The sequence below is a fragment of the Ammospiza caudacuta genome, chromosome 19 (assembly GCF_027887145.1).
Source record: "Ammospiza caudacuta isolate bAmmCau1 chromosome 19, bAmmCau1.pri, whole genome shotgun sequence".
Taxonomy (NCBI): Eukaryota; Metazoa; Chordata; class Aves; order Passeriformes; family Passerellidae; genus Ammospiza; species Ammospiza caudacuta.
Window position 1 is genome coordinate 9,618,464 of NC_080611.1, and position 18,840 is coordinate 9,637,303.

General features: G+C 40.2%; 1 protein-coding gene across 1 annotated transcript in view; it reads right to left on the minus strand.

Annotated features, from left to right (window-relative positions):
• PITPNC1 (phosphatidylinositol transfer protein cytoplasmic 1) overlaps positions 1 to 18,840 on the minus strand; it is a 74,586-nt gene that overhangs the window by 12,079 nt on the left and 43,667 nt on the right. The window contains exons 5-6 of the mRNA XM_058817298.1: positions 12,561 to 12,632; positions 3,426 to 3,521 (exon numbers count right to left, since the gene is read on the minus strand). Of these exons, the coding sequence (XP_058673281.1) occupies positions 3,426 to 3,521; positions 12,561 to 12,632 (168 nt within the window). The remainder of the gene's footprint in view (positions 1 to 3,425; positions 3,522 to 12,560; positions 12,633 to 18,840) is intronic.

Sequence of the window (18,840 nt, forward strand, 5' to 3'; positions counted from 1 at the left end):
AAATGAAACATTGTTAATTCTGAGAACTTGAATATGTTTGCACTGAACATTTTGCTCAGTAGCTCACAGCCACGGTAAATGTTTCATTTCATGAATGATTCACTGGGGGCCCTCACTCCTCAGCACAGCTCAGCTTTGTTCTTTTCTATATTTCAGACAAATATATCTGTCTATATAGCTGCTGATACATATTCATTGATGCTAAAGTCACAAGGAAATGACTTCACAAAATGTACAACTACTCTTACCTGCCTGGTACATTCTCTGTACAGAAAAACAAAATTCCGTACCTGATGCAATATGTACATGCAGGTTTGGAAAACACATGGCTCCTCACAGACAAACAGGTAAATTTCTTAGCTGGGGTCTAGAATTAACCTTTCTCCATTTGGAACCTCACATTTAAACTTAAAACTTGAAGGATTGGACCCACACTTGTAAGAAAGCTCTGTATTTGAGATGTGGCTGCTTCACAATGGAGTTTGTAGATGCTCACGAAGGTAAGGGGAGGTCACCTGCTTTAGGATACCTGAATTGCTGCAGTTTCACCTCCTCCAGCCTTCCACAAAGGCAGAAATCAGCTCAGCCCCACGACAGAGCTGCACTCTGTGGGTGTGTAATAGCTCCCAAATCTGCCTCCTGATTCACCACTGACCTGGAGATTTCAGTCCCCTGTGCCCTCTGCCAGCCCCTCATCCTTAAGGGCACCCCAATCACTTGGAGGATTCTGCTCCAGAGATCCCCCAGTGTTCCTGGGAGAGGCTCCCTTGAAGTGTCCTGCAATGAAGCAGCAGCTCTCCAGAAGCCTCCAGCTAACTGGATTCTTCACTTTTCAATTTTAGTTAATATTTAGAAGGAGAGAAAAGCAAATATGCACAAAGTTGAATTCAATCATTTTCCCTTCAGCCAGGACATTTTTGTGGAACACATTTCCTCTCCCAGCACCGGTGAGAATGAGCTGTTCAACTCAAATGGAATATTATACATACAAGGATTATTTATATATTTTGTCTTTTTATGTGTGAATCACTATTATGGAAATGAAAATGAAATCTCTTTTTAAGATTCATGTCAGGACAACTGAAAAACTACTTTTTAGATCATAGGTGGGAGGACACAGTGGCTTTGTACTCCTACCTTCTATCAGGCTCATAAGTCCCAGCACAGGGCAAGCAGAGAAAATAGTGTATGAAGGCTTTAAATTATTTAAGCCACTCTCTAGGATGCAGTATTACAGCTATATAATGATATTTGCTGTTAAATCTCAAGTATATTTTTAATTGAAGAGGAATGAGCTTTCGTTGGGGTGTAAAGAAAACTAAAGCTCATTTCTAGAAGCTGCCAAACATGCTGACCCTGAAAAAGAACTTGCTGTATTTTAAGCCTGTGGAAGAGCCACTGAAATGAAGAGATTACTGGCATGCCTGAAGTTAAAATTGTTCTCATTGGTCTTTCTGGATGGGAGCCAGGACATTTATCCTGTGGGATCTAATTGTTAAATCCTGAGGATTGCACTTCACTTTTAATCTTTAAACTTTGTATCAGTTCAGATTACATGATTTAAAAGCAGCCAAATTGTTGTTATTAGTGCAACTAAAATACCTTTCAAAAGCTTACACAAGCTGGGTTTATCTGAAGCTGCTATTTGGGAAACACAAACCCTTTCTCATTTGCATAGAATTACTGTTCTGATTGAAAGCAACATTTAAAAACATTAAAAATCTTTTTATAGTCTCTAAATTATGAAGGAGGCCTCATCAGAAATGGGAATTTGGCTTCATGTTCGTCATATGGTAACATAAAAACTCCCAAGGTTGTAAATTTTGGAAGATTCACTGTTTTCAGTTATTACTAATTCACTATCAGTTACAGCATGTACACAGTTAAATACTAAAGGTGTTCTTGCTGCTCTGTATGAATTCTGAAACAGAATTTGGTAGTCAACAGAAAAATCATCCATCAGTACAGAAAAAAACAACAGATGCTGGGCTATTTTTGTTGTTTAAACCCATATAAAATTCCATTTCGCTTGGAATCTGGTTTTTAAATTTGACTTTGAAATAGCAACACAAAGACTCTGAAATGCTTTTCTCTTTTAAGATGAGCCTGTTTTTCTGTATCAGGAGATTAATCACAGGGAAATTATGCTTTAATGGTTGGCTATTAAAAACGAGCAGGAAAGTTGCAAAACTGGTTGTCACCTTTGTGTTTACAGTTTCTGAAGTGCAGAGAATGAGATGAAAAAATCTCACAGGATTTCTTTAAAGTACAGTCATATTATTGACCTGTTCCATTAGCAGCTCATTCCTAAATGGAACCAGAAGCCGTGGAGCTCAGATAAGATGATGGGACCAATAAGCTGTTTCATGAGGTGTTATATAATTTTTGGTACTAAACAGATAGGTTTCATTATCTAAAGAAAGTAATAAAATTACTTTTCATTCTACTGTAGGCACAGTTTTGCTTTATGACCCGTACACAACATTCAAAATAGGATCTATGTAAATGGAAGATAAAAAGTACTTGATATTTTTAGTCAGAAAATCATGTCTCCTATAGTATAGAAATATATTCCTTGGCAAGTCCTCACTTTCTATCCTAAAAATGATTATGTAGTCTCGTTTTAGATAGTTAAACAGCTGCCATACTCAGTGCCAGCTATGAATATAGACTTGGCTCCAGAGGCAAATCATATCTCCAAAATTAAATGCGAGCATAGATCTGATCATTCCTCTCTAGCTGCTTGTTGTGAACCATCATTTATCAACTCTGAGATTAAAACATTGAGACCTCATCTTCATTTGCATGGTGGCTGCTGATTTCAAGCAGTGAATTGCATTGACCTAGAAGAAGCACGCTCTTCAGAGACGTGCTCCATCAAATATACATGGGAGCAATTTCCCAGGGAGTTTTCTGAGTGACTCTGCCTGCTGCCATTGATGCTTTTTGGCAGATCTGCTGCAGTCTGCAGTGTGCTCCGGTCCCTCTTGGTCTTGTGACATTGTTCCCTTCAAGTAATTGTGCATCAGCCCCTTGTCACTGCAGCACATCTGTGCTTTCCTGGGCTTGGGCACTTTGCAGGGCTCACTGATCAGGGTGGGATGCAAGTTAAGGACAGCAGGGGTGTTTAAAAGTGCTCAGATCTGCAAACTCTTCACTGAGCCTCACAGTGCAAAGGAAAGGCCTTTTCTGGTTTGGACTAATTCAGGTGAATATCAAAGGTCTGGTTCAGGGTGAGTTCTGATAAGGGTAGGAAAGCATTTCAAAGAATCATCTGCAAAAGAAAGTGTTGGGCAATCTGGACAGAGAGGCTGCTGGCTGCTTCCCCTCTGACCAAAGGCTCTTGAGATATTACTGAGCAGCAAGATTTTATACAAAAATAAAAAGGTTGTGATTCCTATGTTCACAGCCCAGTTGCCTCTTACCTCTGATTCCTTGTAATAGCGCTCGGGAATCTCGTCGCTGGCAATATCGATAAAGCAGACTTCTCGCTCCAGATCTTTTGCTTCTTTGTCAAAAATCTGCAAGCGTTAAAGAAATTCAAGGCTGTTACAGAACAGCATCCTCACAAAATCCACCTGGAATAACTGTTACAAGCAGTTTCAATGACTTGTGCAACAGAATGTATTTTAGGCTTGTGCCTGAACAGCTTTGTGTAAAATATTCGAGTTTTTGCAGGAACACATTCTCCACCCTACTGCTCACATCGTGTTCAGCACTTTCTGCTCCCACTGCTGCTCTTCCTTGGATTTTTTTAGAATGGAGACTTTGCTTAAAAACAGCAAGGTCAACAATTTGGATTGTTTTTACTGTATTCTCCATTCTTTGTACTAGAGTCTGTCACTGTAAAAAACCCAACTCTCTGGTCTCAGGGGGTTTTCCCCTCTAAGGACTCCAGCAATGTGCAGGTGTTTGCTGGGAACAGTCAGAGTTGTTGTTACACTGAAAATGAAAATTGTGGCTGAACTGCCCCAGTGGAAGCTGCAAGCTTCCCCAGCCCATCCATGCACACACATTTCAATCCTTTAGGACCTTGTTTGGAACACAACCCTCCTGTTCCATGCAAGGTGAATGATGGAGATGTTTTGAAAATCCAGGTCATTTGCAGCTGCAGCACAGTATCCTTCTGTGCCTGTATCCATAATTTAATTATTTAGGCATCTCAGTGACCCATGTGACTTACACTGTGTCTGCAATACATTTTCCTCATGATTCTGAGACTTGGAAACAGCGCTGAGCTAAAAGGCTACCATGAATTAGTGCCATGAAATTCAGGGAAGTTGTGCATCCACTGTCAGGAGCAGTGATAAGCTCACAATGTGCTCTTTCCTTCAGGGCACAATGTTCTATAGCTGATATTTCCAGGAAGCAAAAATATTTTTGTTTTCTTTTTTTTTTTTTTTAAATATATGCCCTGAATGCTCTCTTGATTTAATTAAATTCTAGAGGAACAGTTAAAAATACAAAATGCCAGCAACTCTTTAGTAACAGAAATGCTACTTCATTATTTCTGAAAGCATAGGGGCTGCCCATTTAAAGCATTCAAAAGAGCAATGGACTCCAGGGAACACAGGAACCAGCTGGTAGGAAGAAAATTGCTCAGGAAATTGTCTTTCAAATACAGGAAAAGCTGAAGTTTGACTCTACAATTTTAACTTATCTTGGTAGTGAATAAAACAGGCAGCACTGAATGCTCACTGAGCTGGATGTAACATATTCACACATCTGAAACTGCTGAAGAACTGAGAAACTCCAACCTGGTTTTATTTGTATTATTATCCTTCTGCAACTGTTGTTTTGCAAGAAATATGTTAATTATTTGAACAATGTGGAACTTTGAAGGAAAGCCCTTCTCCTGTTGTGCTCCTTCTCTGAATTGGGTACATTGGTGTAAATCACTTCTGTGTTTATATATATAATATAGGTCACCTTTTATAAGCTCCCTTGCTTGCTTTTTTCCTAAACAAATTCAGAAATACAGAGCAGCCCCTGATGAAATCAGTTGAACCATTTCTGGAGTAAGATGCATTTCACCATAATCTCTCTAAAATACTGGAAATGAGACTTAAGTGGACATTAGCAGATCATCTGAGGCTTTGAATCTGTGCATGGTTTAGGAACAAGCCCCATAAATTCAAGCACATGCAAATCTCTGCCCATTTGCAATGGCGTAAATGGAGATTATTACCCAGTGTCTTATGCAAAGAAATGTGCCCTGCTCTGTCCCAGACTTGATCCACATATTTCACCTCATATGAAAATAGTTCTAAATTCCTTTTCTCTCTTTAAAATGCTGTGATGGAAGTGGGGATGACAGATGCCTTTTCCAATCTGTCAAAACCAGGAGGAATTTTTCAACCATTTCAACGATGCCTTATTTGCTGCCGAGGCTGTCTGTGACCATTTCCTTTATTCCAGAAGTTTGCTGAATGACATTCTTACTTTCCTTTGCCAGCAGAACTTGTTGTCTAATCATTTATGCTTCTCTTTTTCTCAGATTGTCCTCACAAGATTTGCAGCTAGAGATTTAATCTTCTCATTCTATCAGCAGTTGAAAATAAGAAGTCATTAGAGAACAAGACTGATTTCTTTCTTAGCTCTAATTCTCTTATTGCCTCTCTTGGCCACAGAATGTTGGATTGCCTGAAATCCTGTAGGGACGATGGGTTTATTGTGGCTGGGATCAAAGACACTAAAGAAACTGAAAAGTTTTAAAGGAAAAGATTAAAGGCCACAAAAAGAAGCATAAGGCTCCCAATCTGTGCAACTGTATTTGCAAATGTGCAGAAACTGAATGGTGAGAACAATCTGTATCCTTAAGAAGATGATGATGTAGAAGACAGAATATTAAATATTATATTGGAAAGAACTGGACAGGCTTTACATTTGGAAGCCAAGTAATTAATTGAGATTAATATACACAATCAAATGGAAAACAAAGAGCAACATTCAGACTGAAGAGGCCTTTTTGCTGTGGGTTTTGGTTTGATTTTGGGGGGAGTAACGTGACAGCTTTTTTACAACAAACATTTATATACTTCCCTTTCCTAGGAGGAATGAAAACTCAGCATGGTTTAGACTACATCACCCACAGAATGACAGAAAGTGGGAGGAAGGTTTCAACTGGGCCTTTATGACTGTCAATGGTTTCTTCTGGTGAAAATTAAAAAAAAACCCCCAACCAAACAAAAAGAACCCAAAAAAACCCACCCCAAAACAACCAACAAACCAAGAACGAAAAAAACAACCAAAAAAACTCTAAACCACTAAAAAAGAACAAAAGACCCTCAACCAACCAACCAACCAACCAACCAACCAACCAACCAACCAACCAACCAACCAACTTCAAACCCAACCAACCAACCAACCAGAAACCAAAAGAAAAGTACACAAAATTCCCCCAGGCAGGTGATTCCAGAACCTCAAGAATAACAGCTCATCCAGGATATTGCAGCAAGGTAAGGACTGGTGAACTTAAATTTCATTCCTTTGTTTCCCTCCTGCCCTGCAAGGACATGTCCTGGCCCATGCTTTGCTAGCAACTTCCCTTCTCCTGGTAGCCACAGTCAGAACAGAAAATCATGTTAGGATATGATGGGAAATTTAATATCCTATTTTCTACAAGCATTTTTTCCTATCTGTTTATTTTTTTCTATGTTTAGGCTAAGTTGCTGGCTTCAATTTTATTCAGATGTAGTTAATCTAAAATATAACTTTATGGCCAATCTCCACAGCTGACCTGGATTGGATATAAACAGCATAAAGCCAATTTCTGCTGAATGCATTTATTCCATCCACACTGGCAAACTCCTCACTCATCTGCACCACCAGGACTCCAAGAGTCACATCTGTGCCTCTGGCTTGGCTTTGTTTCATAATACATGATTCTCTCTTGTGATGTTTGTTTTCCATCTTCAAGAGCAAAGGAGCCATCCAAGGGATTATCAGCTGGAAAGGTGTTTGGCTCTGTCATTACTACAAAATGGTTTTTTTTTCCAGCCTAAACAGAAGGAGTATGTGGTCAGAAGGCTGTAAAGAGACAGCTAATTCATGGCAGGGCTGTAATTGTGGTGAGGACTGCAAGAATAATTCTTTTCTTCCATTAGAAAAATGCACAAAATATACTCTCCACCTTGAAATTCTCATCTCTGCAGATTGCCATGGCCAGAATCACTGGCTGCTCCTCAGAGTGTTGCTGCACACCTTGAGCACTGGAGCTCTCACTTTTCTGAAGGAAAAATCCTCAGAACTCAGAACTTGACCCATGGAATTCAATCAGTGTGTAACTTTTCAGTAAGTCATGCTCCAACCTCAACTACTTCCAAATTCCCTAATTTCCTTTTGAGATTTATTTGGGCAGAGATTACAGGAATTGACCAACTTCAAACCTGTTCATGGGATAAAACTATTTATGTGGACACACATAATTGGGAGCAATTTTTCTATGGAAAAAGATTGAACTGTCTTTTAAAAAAGAAAATTTGGCTCCCTGAACTGGCTGGGAATATCCCTGTGTGCCACAGAGTGGGAGAGGCAGTTATATATTTATCTGCAGCCTTGCTCCCTGCTCCTTTTGATCTCATGTCATGACTCCCCTATTATTCCATCTCTTATGAAATATCTCATTAAGATTTGTGCTTTCTGGACAGAGAACTGGATTTTTATGTAATTATGCCAAAGTAGCTGTGCTTCCAAGACCTCAATAGACTATCTATAATATTTACTGGGATTAGTTTTTTAAGTCACATCCAGTTCAAGTGCCAGATTTACTGACTGACTTCAGTAGTTCATTTAGAAAAATGAAAAAGTAGAGGCACAACCATCTCACTTGTTCACACTCTGTCAGTGTGGGCCTTGTCATATGTTCTGTGATAGCCATATGTGCTTGGGACACAGGATCTGCACTTCAACAAAGAGAGCTCTTCCCTCAGGAGGAATTTCAGACCAACCTTTCCACTTGTTTGCCTTCATCTTTTCAGACTTTTTAGAGGCGGAAAAGCATCATAAAATCATTGCAAATTATTCCTGTACCATCATACAGGAAAAGTCCAGGTGCAAATAAAATCACCCTCCAAGTGTCCCTTGCTTTGACTTTGCATATTTTGAGTGATGCCCAGCAATCCTTTTGACAGTTTCCAGAGTGAGATCCTGTGGTGCAGGTTAAACCAGGGCACAGCTGAATCCTTTTCAGCTGAAATCAGTGTTTCATGGCAGTTGCCTTAAATAGTGAATTTACATTTAATTTCCATGTGCTATATTCAAGTTTGTTACAACCTAGTTCCACATTACTAAGATAGGAGACAAAAATAGAGAAAAAGCCACCCTAAACTCAACCAAACTAGAAATGGATTTTCTTTTTAGCTGCCATATCTAAAATTTATTTTACTTTAGTTTCATAATCAAGATCCAGACACTGAGTTTTCCAGAGAAAAATATTATGCTACAAAGAGCAAGGCACAGGAAATTCTACATACTGTGAATTTTCATTATTGACAACCTCTGAATTATTTGACAAGCTGTACTTTTTTTTTTTTTTGCTTTCCCCAGACACCATCAGATGGCAAAAAATCACTGCCCAAATATCAGCAGCAATTAATTCTGTGCCTAAAAAAACAAAACAAAACAAAACAAATCAGAAATCAGTCAAACTTAATGATGCTTGTGCAACAAATAGGAAAATGGAATAAATGGAATGTTTTTGTGATTTGCTTGAGCAGTGTCTGTCCCCAGCCTGCCTTTGCTGCACCTCCACTGCCTTGCAGACATTTCCCAGCAGCAGAGGGTGACAGGCAGGGACAGGGTGGCTCTGCCATGTGTGACATGGCTGGGCACTGATTGCAGCCACTGCAGCCATATGGTGTGGCCTGGAACCAACACAGCTGATTGCAAGGCACAGTTGGTGCATTCCCCACGAAAAGGAAAAAACCAAAACCTGTGTCTGTGGTGCACACTGAAACAGTGAGAGGGAGATGACAGTTCCACTAAATTAGTCCTTTGTGACACAAATACTCAGCAGTCAATGGACTGATGAAAGAAAATACCTGTCCAAATAAAAAAGAGCTTGAGGAAGTGTTCTCATGGAAAGCACACACCCAATTTATTGACACACAAGCAGTAACTCCCACCCTCCTGCCTGCACTTCTACCCTTTCATTCATGTAAGAATTCTCTCTGTAAGATGTCCCTTATGGTTTAAATATTCAGAATACAGACTTTATCTATCTATATTCAAATTCCCAAAGTGCAAATTTTGCTTTGGGAGAAGGGTGTGATTGCTGTGCCCTTTTGCACTGCTCTGTGCCCACTGAGTTGCAGCCCCTGCACTTCCCCTGCCCAGCACTGCCCAGGGTACAAAGGGAAGCAATATTTCCATGGATTCTACAGATGCCACCTCCCATGTCATTTCCATCTCCATTCTAATTTTTAAAAATTCCATTTTGTAATTTAAAACAAAAGTAAAATCAAAATAAAATTTCTCTTTAAGAAGCTGACTTTTAATTTAAAAGATCTGCAAGAGGAAATAGTGACTGGCCTGACTCACTGGTCCAGTTTCTGACAGTGTTAATGAAGCTGTAAAGCTACAAGGTAGCAGGGACAATATTTGATGTACTCACATGCTCATCCAACACTGGCTCTGTTTTTCTAAGAATAGAGTTGCCATGGAACAACTACATGGGATACATTAAAATCAGCTGCTCTGAGCACTGAAATCACAGCTCAGTGGATTTATGGTTCTGCACTACTACACAAGGTTGCCTAAATAAAGACATTTATTTCCATTGTTCTTCTGTCAGTATTTATATTTGTGCAAATCAACCACAAACTTTAACAGATTGGAACAAGAATGCTTTAACACATTTAAAATAGCTTAAAATGAATTCTAAGACATAGAAAAATCAGATTCCAGAGCAGATACCATCTTTCTCTAGTATTATTACTATCTTCTGCCATGCCAAATGGGAAGAAAAATCAGTAGGAACTTTGCATCAAGATATATTGCAATAATTAGGTAGAATTATACCAGACAACACAACATGTTAAATGAAATAATTCTAATAACATCCAAATGACAGGAACCCAAGGCCATTTATATTGCTTTCTTCCATGGATCAGTGGAATTAGTTTTAGTATCCTGATGTCCAAGTATTGCTTTTCACAATCAATATCTACTTTATCAGACAGTATGGAAGAATAGATCAGAGTGCAAAGATTTTTAAAAAATCTCTATGATCTAAAAAAATACATTGAGAAATAGCTGAGTTAAAAACAGATTTGTATTATTGCCCTCATTACTGTAACATTAATATTAATTTAGTCTATTTTGCATTAGAACTGCAAAATTTACAGAAGTTTTTTTTGGATTCATTATTTCTTCATCAGAACAAGGCTGATAGTTGCAATGAAGGAAAATACAGGGTATCTATGGAAATCTATAGGAATGGGTGCTATGCTTCCTGTTGTTTTCTCCCCAGACAAACAGTGACATTTAATCTAAAGTTGTCTGTCACAAAGGAGAAATGCACTTTGCAAGTTCTTAGGGGAGGTTTAAGCCTGCCCATTGAGCAATGGAAATGAGGTTGACTCCTGCTCCTGGTTCCAAGGTGTTTGGATTAACAGAAGCCTCTCCATATTTAGGAACCTTCCAGCATTTCAGGGCTGTACCAGTCATGTCTGTGGTCCCAGATAAAGGTCATGGGAGCACAAAAATGTAGGTCTTCCACTGGTTTACTGTGTTCCCACCAGGGAACAGCACAGCTCTCAGAATTACAAAATCAGGGAAATTAGGGCTGGAGTGCAACCCTTTAATTCAGCTGCTCTTTCTCCTCCTCAGTTCAAGCAGGGGTCAGTGAAATCTCTTAATCTAGGCAAACACTGCCTTAGTCTGTGACTCAGGTGCTGCAATAGAAAGGTAATATGATATTGCCCCACTGGCAGTCTGGTAAAAATGACATTGGAAGAGCCGGATTCAAGCAGAATAGAGTTTCTTTGATTTACATCACTGGAGTATCCCACCTCTGTGCCACTTTCATCTGAATTCCCTGGCTGGATACTGTTCAGGGCTTGATTCACAGTATTTTAGCCACAAACTGACACACTGAAAGAATTCACTCTGCTTAAATAGCTTCAGTTCTTCCTCTGTCAGACAGCAGCCCAGATCATGTCTGCTCACTGCTGACATTAGAATGCACCAGAAAATTAGTCTGCACCCTCCCAAAACCAAAGGTGTGGGCTTGCTCTGAATTAAAGTACTGCCAAAAAACAGAAGTGAACATTAAAAAGTGCATAAATTACACAATGTTTATCTAGCTGGTAATGTAATACACTTCTTTTTAACTCCACACTGATCTGGCTTGGAGAGGCAGCCCCTGTGAGTGGTTGGTATCTGGTGGTTAATAGATGATCCCTGTCATGTTCCCAGTGGGAAAGTGTCTGCATGCCAAAAGCAGTATTCCAAATTCCACCTTGTTCTTGTACATGTAATTATTCTGCCATAAGCAGTGCAACAGCTGTCAGCCTCATGAACAGGCAGCCCCAGGGGCCTGAGGGAAATGTTCCTCCCACCTGGAGAACAGAACACCTTCCTCTTCCCAGGGCTGCTGCAGGGACACCCCAAAACACTGCAAGGCTGTGCTAAGACCCCTTAAAATCTGCTTGATCGCCTTTTTCCTTTCCCAGAATGAGTTCAAACACCCCATCATTGGCTCTCTCTTTTACAGATCAAATTTCCAGACATTTAAACTTTTCATGCCTACAAGAAACCTCTTCCCATAAGTCTGCAACCAATGCATACCAAAACGAAACAGGAAGAAACATATTTGTGTATGAACCCAAGGGTTCAATTTTTACATGCTGGGCTTTAGTGAAAGTTATTCTTTTTTTTGCAAGGAAAAAGCAGACTCTGCTTTGCTCTCTACACAGCAAAGCCTGACTGACCTCCTGCCTTCTGCTCCTGAGCCTCTCTGATCAGCAGCTGCTGGCTGCTCATTCCCACCCTTGCTCTACAGAGGATTTTACATAGTTAATTGTCCTTCTCATCTCTAACTCTGAAAATTTTTAACTTTAGGTAAGTGACTGCCAAAAGCATCAGCTAAGTGCACAGCCATTGTTCCCCAGGCTGCTTTCTGAGATCTCTCATCTCTGACCGTTGTTGAGTTTCCTGTTTGTTCTTCCTGACACCTCCTTGGAATCCAACCCCCTTTATTCAGAGATAATAATGTGAAACACAGAAAGTGGAATACAAGCAGGCCAAAACCCCCTAGTCATCTTATCTTTACTTTCCATAAATGTTCATCAGGACTAAATTCACATATGTAAATGATGCTGTGTTTAGAGAAGGAACAAATAGAATAGAAGAGGCAGAAAGGAAGGTGGGTACACAGATCTTTCACCTCCTGGTACTTCAGAGGGAACTCCTCTGCAGCTGCTCCAGAGCAGGACACCCAGGGAGGGACAAAGGCACAAATTTGGGGCCTTTTTTCAAATGAGAGACCTCCAGGCCCCAGACAGACTGTGGTTAACCAAGAGCATTAAATCAACTTTTGCACAAGGTGCCATACTTACACTGTCATTGCTTCCTTTGTTGTCCTCATATTTTGTCTCTATATGAATGGAGAATTTAGGCAAAAACGAACACTGCAACAAAAGAAAAATATGTTTAACACAAGAAATGTGCCTTGCTTCATCAGCTGACACATTCAGATCCCTTTTGGTATCACTTTTCTTATTTTTTTCAGATTACTTCAAGAAAAAATGTTCCCAGAACGTAAACCTGAAAGGTTTGATGATTCTGGAGGGATCCAGAGATTCTATCTAAAAGTTGAAAATTATAATGAAGATATAAATAAATCTGTATAAGCAGTCTGGAATAATTAGATGCAATGGTTTTCATGCTCACTATGCCCAAGAGTATGACTGTCCTGAATGTCTTGTTAGAAATTCAATTCACTGAGATCTTGAGAGCAACTGGATACCCCTCATTATAGACCAGTCCATCCCCATATAGGAAAACCCAAGGACACTTCACCAGATGCAGGTCCTGACCAAACAGACAGCAATGCCTTCATATGTGAGGGCTTGTTCTTAATTTTTGGAGAAATGAGTTTTAGCATAATTTCCTGTTAATGAAATTAATATGGAATTCATGGATTATGAACCCCTGTGAAAATTCATTTTTACTAAATCCAAATAAATCTTTAAAAAGAAAAAAGAAGAATACACCAATGTTTTCCTGTTAAAGATTAACATTCTGTATTTACATGGGGATAAATTTATTTTTCTGAGGATTGCTTAGCTTAGTTGGCTTAGGAAGGCTAGAGTTTATATTACTAGGCAACATAATCCCATCATAATAAATATTTCAAATATATTTTATTTATCATTTCACAGTTCCTTCAAAGCAACTTTTCAGACAGCAGATAGAACAGCTGTCTAACCAGCTCTGAATGACACCAGTTCAGCATCTTCCCTGTTAGTCACCGAGGCTTTCCCTGCATTTCCTTGTGTGATGCATCACTAATCCCCTGTGGCAAATGACTCCTCCAAGGGCTGTGCATCCAGGTTACACAAGGAGGGTTTGGACACCTCAGTGCTCACATTGCTGCTGGTCCAAGTCCAGGCTTGAAAACATTCAGAGTTCCTCAAGGGAGGGGCTGGTGAGTAAGGGAGAGGGGGTTTAGGAGCCAGGTGTAGGGCAACACCTGAAATCTCACTGGGAATCACCCAACAAGTCATTGTTCAGTCTTCTTCTGATCACAGGATATCCATTATCAATAAGCACATCTAGAATCAATCCTTGTTGAAAAAACAAGTGAGCAGATTCCTCAAAATAAGGTTCTGGTGCCATGGAAGGCAAAACCCCCTTCATGCTGTTGATCTGATGCACAGGTGCAGTTTCAGAGGGAATTATGAATAAAAGCAAATGTCAGATTTCCCTTTGACCTTGGTATTAAAGAAATGCCTGCTATTTTCAATCACTGTCAGGAGGTTGCCAGCAATGAGTCAGGTCATGACACTGAAATGTCACCGTTCCATGTCCTGAACGTGAGGCTGCACTGGAGCAGCTCAACAAGACCCTACTTGAGTCTGGCTGGTGATTGATTCCTCTGACCCAGAATCTAAACTCTAATTAAAACAAGAGATCCTCTAACCTTGTATTTCAAAAAGAAGCATTAAGAAAAGACCAAGGTTCCTTAGACTAGCAGAGAATGGTGCCATTTACCTCAAGCCACCTCATTAGAGAGCCACTTTCTGTAAAGCCACCCACAGGCAGCCTCCCTGTGTGCTTAGCATGAAGGAGAGAACTGTAACAACCTAATTTGAGATTATAAATGGCAACATGGGTTTACCCCAAATGAAAATTCAAATCCACCAGAAGTTCTCCACCGCAAAAAGCCCTCTCAGAACTCAACTGGCTGGCAACCACTGCTCCAGCAGCTGTGGGGGGTCTCGCTGCCTTACAGGAACACTTAGCAGGGTCCAAATTTTTGAACATTTCACAGAATGTGTCTCATGATTCATCAGCTGCACTCTGACTAATTGGCAGAGGGCTCTGGCAGAACCAGAAAACTGTTTATGCATCATTCAAAAGACTATTATTCATCGTGCACAAAGTTGGGTTTTTCCCCTCAAGTGGCGGCGTATTTACTTAACTGGGGATTAAAATTGTTATGCAACAGTCAGAAACAAACTGGGGAGTGAATAGCAGGTAATAAACCTTTTAGGAGATTCTTATTTTCTTCTGAGCACCACTCCCTTTGTGCTCTGCCTCCTCTGGGGCCCGTGTTCTTCCAGCACTGACCTGGAGGCGATCGATCTGAGCACACACAGGAGTGCACAGGGCACTGTTTCCAGCTCTCCATTTCACTGCCTCTACAGCCTGCAAGGGCCCTCTTGGGAATGAAATAGTGGCAAGTTCAATCTTTAACTTGAAATTAAACCTAAGTTCTACAGAATAATTCAAAATCTTCAGTCACAGTGTCTTCAATGATACGGTGTCTTTGTGAAAAGCTCTCAAAGGAGGCATCTCCAGGTATTGTCACCTCCAGATTTTTTAAATGTCTTATCAAGTCCTTTAAAAATTTTTATACCCTAGCACACCTGTGACACTCAAAAGACAAATAAGGGGAATATTCAGGTTTTTTTTTTGTTCTCCTAAACTTTCTATATTTGGCACCTCAATTTTGGAAGAACCAGGAGAGATTTAAGGCTCAAGGGAGCACCAGTGCAATAACAGGAGAGTGAACCAGTAATTACCAGTGTGAGCAGGGGCATTTCCATGTTAGAATGAAGGGAATGAAAGCAGCATATGGAAAGCACAGCCCCCAGTCGTGTTTGCAATTCCCTACATATAACCTCTTGAAAAACGCAGGGCCTATTTTTAGCACCATGATTGATTAGCGTTGCCATAGCAATAAGCAACACTTACAAGAGCAGGGCAGAACCGAAGTGTGCCAAAACACTTGGCAAAGTCTTAAAGAGACAGTCAAACACATGCAGGGTGTGACAATCATTGAATGCAGAGGGCTGTCAGATTCACCTCGGTGCAGTAATTACACCTGAGGTGGCTGTGGGAATTACTGCAGTTCTCAGCAAATATCTTGGTCTGGGAGAGGCTTCTTCACCCTCTGGAACCTGCTTTGTGTGAGCAATGCCAGTTCATCACTGCTGTTGCAGCTGGTTTCATTTTCCATGTGGATTCTGCCTGCAGAATGTTCAAAGACTTGCTAGAGACCTCATCCTTGCTCTTCACCTCTCCTGTTCCTTGTGAATATTAATCCACAATCCTTGGCAGTCATTTCTGCACAGTAAAAATTAATCCCACTTTTTTTTTTTTTTTTTTTTTTAAGCAGCAGAAGCATATTTCCCTAAATCTTAACATAAAAGCCCAGCAAGGCAGACATTTCATGCAAATGTTCTCTCTCATCTTCCACCACTTCTCAGACTGATGATTTTTTTATATGGTCACATATGCATTATTTTGACAACACAGGTGGAACTGGATTTTTAGAGAGTGATCTCCACAGAGCCTAAAGACAAAGAACAAAGTGACTGCTACAATGAGGTGAGAGTGTTAAGCAAATGAAATCTTTTCCATAGGGTAACTCCCATATATCACATCCTTTAAATTCAAAATTTTTGGGCACTGTTTTGCTACTCAGGGGGTAACAACAGCATTTCTTTATTGAAGATCAAGAACCTGGGAAAGAGGAGTCCCAACTTTGTTGTAAGCGACAAAGGGGATGTGGAATTGTGGGGTGATAGAAGGTGGAATATCCAATGTTTTTTGGAAAATGGACAATGGGGAGTTATTGACTCCCCTCAGATTGCTGCAGACAGAGCTGCTGTGTGATCAGGTCACCAGGCACACACCAGCATCAATCAGGGTGACAAGGCTGGAAGAGAATAGACGGAAAGGGCTGGGCAGGGTGATGGCATTTGGAAGATGTGACTCAGTGAGAGGGAGGAGAATTTGGAAAGCAAGATAAGCACAGGAAGGTGGCAAACAGCAAACAAAAGTGCTGTTGAGTGGAAAGGAAAAGAACAATGCAAAAACAGGGCATAAAAATAAACAAGGGAGCAAAACTCTCATAAACAAGGCAAGGAAGAAAACCAGTTTGTATTGTGTACAATAACCTGGAGATGGAACGATGAGTAACAAGTTGCCTCCAACTGCTATAAAATTCTTATCTCTGCCTTTGCCTTCCCTCAGGATCTTTTTCTTTGATACATGGGAACAGTAACCTGCTTATTGAAGAAGAAATGAAGTGAAAAGCAGCGTGCACAAGTGGAAATGACAGTCCCATCTATCAGAGAGGGGGCTGGATTGCTTTGGAATAAGGCAGTGCTGGAAAAAGGGGAATTCTCCCAAGCACTGTGAGTTACTCGTTTCAGTGGGATTAAGCTATTAAATGAGAATACAGGTTTGCAGCTCTCTAAAAAATGTATTATTTTTTTCTTATAAATACTACAGAGGTCCTTCCTTGTGCTGGAACCTCTACTAAGGAAAATAAATCTGTGTTTTCCCAGGACAATGGCATCAGTGAGCCTGTTTTCTGAGCTGGGGGATGCTGGTAGTAACTTTGCATTAGGCTCTAATCCTGCAGTATGGATTCTTTGTACTGCATTTTTGATGCAGACTCTTCAAATCCTCAGGCTGCAGCAAAGTTTCAGCCCTGAAGAGTGAGGGGTTAGATCCAAATTTCAAGGGCTGGTAAACAGATAAGGAGAACACAGGAAAAAACTCTACAGCAATGTTTATCTGAAACAACTGCTTTCCTTCTCAAGTCATCTCATTATAAAAATAACAATACAAAAACATTCCTTCCAGATAATTTACTTCATGGATAAACCAGCAGCTAAGTGAAGCACAAAACATGCCTGTTCTCAAAAGTAATCAGAAACCAGCAGGTCAGTAATGGACCATTTAGCAACTCTCACTCTGGGGCCTTGACACATACCAGATGACATAATTTTATTTTCCTCAGTCATTTGCTGTAGAAGAATAAATGTCATTGTGATAAATCATCAAAGGAATTGCTGTCTCCTGCTTTCTGTTCCATAACTGATTTTCATAAATATTCTGGGTTTATATTCTATTCATCAGGATGTTTGGGACATTGGCAAGTTGAGGGAATGCTCCTCCTCCTTGTACGAAGCAAACAATGCCATTTTAATGTTTGTTTTGTCTATATAACTGTGAAACTAACAATTGTCCATAAATTATGCATTAAAAAATTATCCAGCTGTTTTTAAATTTCAGCCCCAGAACTGAAATATTGCTAACACCACCAAAGCCATTGAGGGCAGGAAAATCTGTTTGAACTGATTCCTGGTAAACACTTGAACTGCACCTTCAAATCCAGAAGAGTTTGCTTAAATTCTCTTTGTATTTTTCCTAACCACTTTCTACTCCAGCTTGAGAGCTAAACTTTGGCTCATTTTCAGTGTTCTTCAATCACATGAAGATTTTGTACCATGGTTTAGTCACCAAACATGATCTGATTGTTTGTTTGCTTGAGGCTCCTCTCTTTTTTTGTCCAGAATCTCCACTGTCACTTGTGCAGGTCAAATGGATATTTGCTCTGTGCTGTTTATTTTTTAACAATATCCCAATGCAGGTAAAGAAACTTAGTTCTATGCAATTCTTCTTCGTTTGGTTTGCAGTAGACACAAGTTTGCTTTCTAGTTAATTATTTCTAATCTTGCTGGGCAACCTCAGAAATAAAAATAACAAAGCCTCCTGAAAGTTCAGTTGTTCTTGCCACTGTGAACAGCATAAATATTTTCCACTAAAGATACATATTTGCAAAGGCTGTGATAAGCTGGCACACAAGGGGTTGTTGAGAGCTGCAAGGCATCTTGTGTCCATCCTCCAAGGGAAAAAGGCCCCAGGCCCTGACTAGCAAAGGAATTCTTCCCCAAGGCAGCAGCCACCAGCACCCATTGCCCAGGAGCTGGTGTGGCTGGGCGGGAGGAACCTGACCACACCCAGGTCCTGGGATTGTTTATGGAGTGGAATCCAGTGGAGTTACCCTATAGGGCTGCATTTCACAGGTTTGTTGTCTTAACATCAACCTAATCACAAAATAAATGGATTTGTAGATAAAACTTCAACATGTATTTTAGCAAGATATCTTGTCAGGTTTCTAATGACAAGATCAAAACCAAAGCAGCTGCAGTGCCTATCTTGAAGACACTTTCTCACATACAGGTCTGAAGTAACATCCCAACCACCAAAACTTTGAACTTTACAGGAATATCTTATTCCCTAAATAGTACCCCCAAATTGGATGATTTCCTTTGGCTCCAGCTTTGACAGTATTTTTTGACTTCCTCCTCCCTC